The 7,772-nt window shown below is 38.4% G+C and overlaps 2 protein-coding genes across 5 annotated transcripts; both read left to right on the top strand.

Annotated features, from left to right (window-relative positions):
* The first annotated feature begins 1,989 nt into the window (after positions 1–1,989).
* Positions 1,990–3,842, top strand: LOC104810977 (heat shock 70 kDa protein, mitochondrial-like). Its single transcript, XM_010537480.2, has 3 exons — positions 1,990–2,237; positions 2,417–3,085; positions 3,175–3,842. Exons 1-3 carry the CDS (start codon positions 2,076–2,078, stop codon positions 3,664–3,666), a joined length of 1,323 nt encoding a protein of 440 aa, XP_010535782.1. The 5' UTR covers positions 1,990–2,075; the 3' UTR covers positions 3,667–3,842.
* Positions 3,843–4,694: 852 nt separating this feature from the next.
* Positions 4,695–7,031, top strand: LOC104810978 (heat shock 70 kDa protein, mitochondrial-like). Of its 4 annotated transcripts, XM_019202265.1 has the most exons (4): positions 4,695–4,740; positions 5,150–5,325; positions 5,569–6,204; positions 6,290–7,031. In XM_019202265.1, the coding sequence occupies exons 2-4, from the start codon at positions 5,170–5,172 to the stop codon at positions 6,542–6,544; spliced, it is 1,047 nt and encodes a 348-aa protein (XP_019057810.1). In that variant the 5' UTR covers positions 4,695–4,740; positions 5,150–5,169; the 3' UTR covers positions 6,545–7,031. The 4 variants fall into 4 exon arrangements, with proteins under 4 accessions (XP_019057810.1, XP_019057809.1, XP_010535785.1 ...); XM_019202264.1 differs by lacking the exon at positions 4,695–4,740 and having other exon boundaries at positions 5,052–5,325; XM_010537483.1 differs by lacking the exon at positions 4,695–4,740 and having other exon boundaries at positions 5,236–5,424.
* Positions 7,032–7,772: the final 741 nt, after the last annotated feature.

Below are 7,772 nucleotides of genomic sequence, written 5' to 3'. Positions count from 1 at the left end.
GGATAACAGACGTCGTTGACATTATCAAAGTGCGCACTAACTACCAACTTTGTTGTAAAAAAGTTTAATCATTATATACACACATATCCGGCTGCGAATTCTCGGAATATTTACATCCAAAGCATCGTGAAGAATGTGGTTTAGAGACTTGGTCTCATGGTCATGCCTGATGCTTTTTTTTTTTTAATTATTATCTTGTGTCGCAACCAAATGGATTAGGGCAATTTCACCTAGAGGATGAGCACTTCGTTTACCATCTGCATTAGGGGTGGACAAAATTCATCGGGTATCCGTCCCGACCCGAGAGTCGGATACCCGAAAATCGGATACCCGTTATACTATGAGATAGAGATCGGATTTTAAAATATGTAAAACCTGAAATTCGGATTCGGATTCGGATTCGGGTTTATATTTTCGGGTCAGGTAATTACCCGCGGGTACCTAAGTAATAAAAAATAAATATTATTTATTTAAAATTTTTAATATCAATAAAAATATTTATCATTTATCTTGAATTTTTATATTTATATATATATAAACTATTATTTTATTATCTAATTATTTTAAATATAAATATTTTAAATTATTTTCATTAATTTTATGAATTATTTGTATAAAATTTATAAATTTATAATTTTTAAAAAAAAATTAAAATTTTTTGGATTCGGGTATCCGCGGAGACCGAAAATTATCTCACGAGTAATATATTTTGGGTATCCGAAAATTCGTGTTCGAATTCGGATTTCAAAATGTGTTATTTTTTGGATTCGGATTCAGATACCCTAAAAATTTCGGGTACCCGACCCGTGCCCACCTCTAGTCTGCATGGGGTGATGATTGCGAAGTTTTTTTAATCTTTATTGTTATCATAATTTAAAATTAAATTTTTTTAATAAATGATTATAATTTAAAAAAATTATATTGATTGTCTTAAAAAGTAATCGTTCCTTCCTAGTAGGGGTGGATGACCGGACAGATTCGGTTTAATCGGGTTCGGGTATTTCGGGTTCGGGTATATCAGATTTGAAATATTCGTATCCAATCAGATATATTTTTTTAATCGGTTCGGTTCGGATTCGGATCGGGTTCGGTTCGGGTTATCCAAACAAAAAAACGATAAAAAAATTCAAAAAATTATCTTCTAAAAATAACAAAAATATCATTAAAATATATGCATATTTCATTTTTTTTTATATACCATGGTTATAAAATAATATCATTATACTATTTTTCTAATTAGATTTTAAATATATTACATATTAATTGATGATATATGGATGACAGTTTTCTAAAGTTTTATTGGTTCATGAAAATCGCTATTCATGCATGATACATACATACATGTGTATATATATATATATATGTGCGTTTTAGATCAATGAATATATTAGACCAATTGGGGATCTTCCTCGTCTCAGTTGGTTTGAGAGTCCACTTCCTGAACAAGAGGTCGTGGGTTCAACATCCAAAGTATGGAGATTTCCCTTCCGGCCACCTTCGGGTGCTTCACATCCCACACGTGTGGTGCCGGTTGTGCGTGTGAGTCGGGATTAGTCTGGACCCTTTGGGTCTGGGATTACCCGATTATCAAAAAAAATATATATATATTAGACCAATTCTCTCTAATTATTTTATATTATTCATTTTAATTAAGAAAAGTTATGTTACAAACTTAAAATATAATTTGTTCAGATCCTATATTTGACTCTATTTGTAAGACTTTCTATTTGATCATACACCAATAACATAGTTTTTTTAATTAATTAAGCTAAGCTAAAATTGGGTTAATTGGGATTAGACAGGTTTGGTAGGTTAAATCTAACCTTATATAAACTATTGTTGAAGATTGATTCAACCCAACCATTAATTTATTGCAACCAAAATTGCCATCAATGAAAGGTTAGCAAGTGGCATGTAATGTATACATCAACATAATTTAAGCATTTGTACCTTTTTGTCTCCAACCCCCCCCCCCCCCCCCCGCATCATAAAACTAGCCATAAACCCTAATATTAGGGTTAGACCCCCTCTCGGGTCCCTCGACTCCGAAAGCAACGCCATCTTCACCTCCTCTCATGGCGAGTTCTGGTTGCTGCAGATTGCTGAGGAAGGCCTCCATGTCGCCTCTCCTATCCGCCATCAGATCTACGCCCTCCTCTTTCGCTGCCTGCAATCGATCTATCTCCTCTTCCCGCCGCAGCGTGCTCGACGACACCCCTCTCTCGACCTACGAATCCGTACGATCCGTCTTCCTTTTCTGCGTTGCGTTTTCATTGGGATCGAACAAGAAGCGGAGTAATCTCCTTTCTTTTAAGAATCCCCGGTTGTCTTAGCTAGGCCTTTCATGTTATGTGTTGCTCTTTTCTGGAAATGCGTTTGCTTGCCCATGTTTATCGGATCCTGTCTCGTGTTACAGCTGGAGAGTGCCAAAGGAGGAACTCTTTCGGCGGTCGTTATCAACCACAAGGGTGAACTCCTTGTGGGAACCTCAGCCAAATGGTTTGAAAACTATCAGGCACAGAAGGAGGCGGAGTTGGCACCCTGCAAGATTGTCAAAGCTCCAAGTGGCGATGCTTGGGTCGAAGCAAATGGGCAAAAGTACTCCCCTAGCAAGATTGCAGCTTTTGTTCTCCCGAAACTGATGGAATTTTACAAAGAGCACTTCGGAATATATCTATGGTATGTTACTGTTAGGGTTCCAGCTTGTTTCAGGGATGCTCAAATCGAAGTACTCATCGACATCGACTGCCGTGGCTGTGGCTCTGTCTTGGCCAGAGACGAAGCCTCCAGGAAAGAAATGGAGGTGGACTTTCTGATCCGCAGCGCTGACTTTACCGCCTACGATACCGTCATAAGTATTAGGAATTGTTTGAGAAAGTACAAAGAGAAGATCCCTGCCGAGATTGCAGCGGAGATTGAAACCGCTGTGTCTGAACTCATGAGTGCCTCAGAACTTGATAACGAAGAGGTCTTGCTCTTGGCCAAGTTAGATGCCGCAAGAGAGGCGGTTTCGAAAATAGGCCAATATGTGTCTAAAGGATCTTCCTACGGAGGCAGTGGCGGTGCCAATTCTATGGAAGGAGAGGTAAAAGAAAACAACCTTTCTCTATTGCCCTCATCTTTTGGAAATGAGTTTGCTTGCTCAAGTTGACTGGATCCTGTCTCGTTTTACAGCTGGAGAATGTCCGAGGAGGAACTCTTTTGGCGGTTGGTCTTAACTACAGGGGCGAACTCATTGTGGGCACTCAGGCAGAGCCGGAGATGGAGATGGTACCGTGCAAGATCATTGAAGCCCCAAATGGCGATGCTTGGTTCGAAGCAAATGGGCAGTTGTATTCTACTGGCCAGATTGCAGCTTTTCTTGTCCCGAAATTGAAGGAATTCGCCGAAGCACACCTTGGAATGACTGTCACCGAAGCTGAAATAGTTCTTGATGGGAATATAATGGAAGACATGGAAGTAATCTTCGAGATTTATTCCAGTGGCAGAGTTTCTGTCAAAGCCCGAGGAATCATGCTACTTTCTTTTGAGAGAAGTCTGATCTACAATACTGACTGGATTATGAGTCATATCGAGGAGATCTTGAGAGCGTACAGACGGAAGATCCCCGCTGAGATTGCGACAGAGGCTGGAACTGCTGTCGGAAACGAAGCACGGAGAGATTAGAAGATGGCCGAAACGGATTACTGTTATCATTAATAATCCGCCCGCCTCGTCGCGTTTTAAATATATTTATTTTGATGTTTAAATTTATTCTTAATTCAAAATTAATAATATATATTTTTATTGTGCATTTTGGGAAGATGGATTTCGAATATTTTGTAGATTATAATATAAAGGAACAATCTGTTTACATCTTTTAAATTCTAATTTTCTTATTCAGACAAACTAAAATGAAATCAAGATTCTCAAGCTCAATCAATTTGTCAAACTATAGAAATGAGATTGATATGAAGGCTTTTCTTATTTCTGTAGACCGAAGCAAAGCTTCTTTAAATACTGTACAACCACAAGAAAGAGATCTTAAAAAACCGGCTTCGTAAAAATGTCTACTAGTTGATCCCGGAAAAAAACGTGCAATGGTTTAAAAAATCCGGATTTGATCCGTTCTCTCACAAAACGGCAGTCGAGTTCTATGTGCTTCGTTCTTTCATGATGTAACGGATTATTAGCAATGTGTACTCCATATTGATTGTCTCTGAATAAGGAAATGGGTTCTGGACAGACAACCCGCAATTCACGAAGAAGAGGTGCAATCCAAATAATCTCGTAAATCGTTTGAGCCATTCTTTTATATTTAGATATCTTATATAAAAATTTAAAAAATAGTGATAGATATTTTATATAATAAATATAGTTTTTTCTAATTATAATGATTTATTTATATTTTAAAATTCTTGGTGTGTAAAAATTAGTGGTAATATGTTATAATACCAAAATTATATAGATAATCAATATCGAATGGAAATTAAGAAAATAGGCACATAAGATGCTGATGTAACTTAACCATATGTCTTCAACCGCAACTATTTATATATATATATATATATTATTTATTTATTTTCAAGATACCATCCAATTTAAAAAAAAAAAAAAAAGAATCGAAGTGAAGGTAATAATAATCGGGCTTTGTATGAAATTCTAGATGGGCTTTATTATAGATGGCTCATATGTTTAGAATGAGAGCCGTAACTTCAACTGCAAAAAAACCTACCTCCTCTCATCATCTCTCCTTCCCTGCGTTCGGGGCGGGAAAATCTCCCAAATAACCCACTTCATTCACATCTATTTCAGTGTACACCACCAAAAAAAAAAAAAAAATTTTTTTTCAATTTTAACCCACTTTTCGGGTGGAAAAGTCCGAAATACCCTTTTCGTTTTATTTTTTGCGACTTTATTACGACTAACATATAACTGATATACAACTAAAATAAGGCAGATAATTTTTTTGCCACCTTTTTAAGAATCAATTGTAACTATATTTAGACTTAATTACGAAGTCGTAATAACGAAGTTGTTTTTGAATGGATAAATATCGTGATTCATTAAGGGTAATTTCGTCTTTTTACAGGAAAAAAAATGTGTTATGTTTTTGGTGGTGTACAGGTGAAATAGATGCGACCTAAGTGGGTTGTTTGGGTAAAAAACCCGTTCGGGGCTCTGTTGGTGATGACTTGTGCTTGCTACAGATTGCTGAGGAAGGCCTCCATGTCGCCTCTCCTATCCGCCATCAGATCTACGCCCTCCTCTTTCGCTGCCTGCAATCGATCTATCTCCTCTTCCCGCTGCAGCGTGCTCGACGACCCTCTCGCGACCTACAAATCCGTACGATCCGTCTTCGTTTTCTGCGTTGCGTTTTCATTGGGATCGAACAAGAAGCGGAGTGATCTCCTTTCTTTTAAGAATCCCCGAATCTAAAAATGAGTATGAATGAAGCTCTCACGCTTGCAGCTATCTGCAAATGGATAGACGTCTCCGGTTGTCTTAGCTAGGCCTTTCATGTTCTGTTCTCTTTTCTTGAAATGCGTTTACTCGCTCATGTTGATTGGATCCCGTCTCGTGTTACAGATGGAGAATCCCCGAGGAGGAACTCTTTCGGCGGTTGGTATCAACCACAAGGGTGAACTCCTTGTGGGAGCCCCAGCCAAACCGTTTGGAGACTCTCAGGCACAGACGGAGACGGAGATGGAGATGGAGATGGTTCCCTGCAGGATTGTTAAAGCTCCAAATGGTGATGCTTGGGCCGAAGCAAACGGGCAAAAATACTCTTTTGGCCAGATTGCACTTTTTGTTCTCCTGTATATGAAAAAATTTGCCTTTGCACACCTTGTCAGATTTTACAGCAGTGGTGTTAGGATTCCAGCTTGTTTCAGGGATGCACAAATGGAAGTAACCTTTGATATTGAAGACGTTGACTCCTTTTCTGTCTTGGCGACAGACAACGCCTACAGGAAAGTAATGGAGGAGGAGTCTCTGATCGGCAACATTGACTTGATCGTCCACCGTATTGAGGCATTCTTGAGCAAGTACAGAGAGAGGACCCCTGCCGAGATTGTGACGGAGTTTGAAACTGCTGTGTGTGAACTCAAGAGTGCCTTAAGACTGGATAACGAAGAGGTCTTGGCCAAGTTAGAGGCTGCAAGAGAGGCCGTTTCGAAAATACGCCAGCACATGTCTAAAGACACCAATTCTATGGAAGGAGAGGTAAAGAAAACCTTTCCCTATCGCCATCCTCTTTTGGAAATGCGTTTGCTTGCTCAAGTTGATTGGATCCCATCTCGTGTTACAGATGGAGGATGCCCTGAGAACCCTTTCGGCGGTTGGTATTAACCGCAAGGGCAAACTCCTTGTGGGAACCTCAGCCAAACGGTTTGAAGACACTCAGACAGAGATGGAGATGGAAATGGTACCGTGCAAGGCTTTTAAAGCTCCGAATGGCGATGCTTGGGTCGACGTGAACGGGCAGTTGTACACTGCTAGCCAGATTGCAACTTTTCTTCTCCTGAAAATGAAGGAACTTGCCGAACCACACACCTTGGAATAACTGTCACCGAAGCTGAAATCTGTCTTTTTGGTATAAAGGGGGGACAATTCGAGGTGACCATCAGCGTTTATCCCGATGGAAGAGTTACTGTCGGGGCCAAAGACGAAGCCACCATTAAAGATATGGAGGAGGAGTTTCTGAGCTTAACTGCTATGTATAGTTTCGACGATCTCGAGTTTTCCTTGAGGGAGCACAGAGAGAAGCTCCCTGCCGAGATTGTCACAGAGGTTGAAACCGCTTTGTCTGAACTCAGGAAAGTCATGGCGGAATCCAACTACGAAGAGATGGGGGCCAAAACGGATGCTGCATTTGAGGCTCACGATAGACTCAGGTCATCATTAAAGCTAGCACCATGTCGCGCGGTCTTAAAACCCAGATAAGTTTTAGACGATTTTACTATTAGCTTTAGAGATAATATAATTTATTTTGATGTTTTAATTTATAATTCAGATTCATAAATAAAAATGAGAAATCTTTTTCTTGGTCATTTTAACTACATCCGAAAACCCAAAAAAAAAAAAAGAGAAAAAAATCTCAACCAAACAATTCCAACAGTCTCTAATAAAAAAGGAAAAAAAGAGATATTTCTGAATTTAATATTTTTCTAATCAAATTGAAAATAAAACTTTTTCTAATTTGATTCGACAAACTTCGAGTTCAATTTGTCTCTCGAACACTAACAGATGTCACTTTGCTTTGCTCTTTTTGAACTTCAAATCCAATTGTTTTGGAAAAAATAAGAAGACAGGGGTTACTCTTTATGCTGTCCGAATTCTTTTTTATTTTTATTTTGTCCCCATACCATACGAATTACAATTTTATACCTCTTTTTTGCGATATAATTGCTTATATAAAGATGGGATTTTGGTAATTATACCCATAAAGGATCTTCGAATAATTCAAGGTGAAAAAAGAAGGTATTTTGGAATACCTTATTTAGTCCCACTCCAAAGAGTGTGTATATACATATATATATATATATATATATATATGCATGCGACAGCTTTCGATCGAACCCAGGGAAGACCCACTGACCCATGGATGCTTAACCACTGGACTACGAACGATGCCGACGTTGATGCTTTTAACCATTTGACATTGATCACCTTCTTGATTTTTCATCCAAACCACATAAAAAAATAGAAAAAAAATCAGCACCAAACCGGATTTAATATAATATTAAAAAAAATAACATATTACCACACAAATTTGTACAAATATACTAAAT

The sequence above is a fragment of the Tarenaya hassleriana genome, unplaced genomic scaffold (assembly GCF_000463585.1).
Source record: "Tarenaya hassleriana unplaced genomic scaffold, ASM46358v1 Cleome19, whole genome shotgun sequence".
NCBI classification, from domain to species: Eukaryota; Viridiplantae; Streptophyta; class Magnoliopsida; order Brassicales; family Cleomaceae; genus Tarenaya; species Tarenaya hassleriana.
Note: the sequence above shows the minus strand (reverse complement) of the source record. Positions and strands in the feature narration are given on the sequence as shown.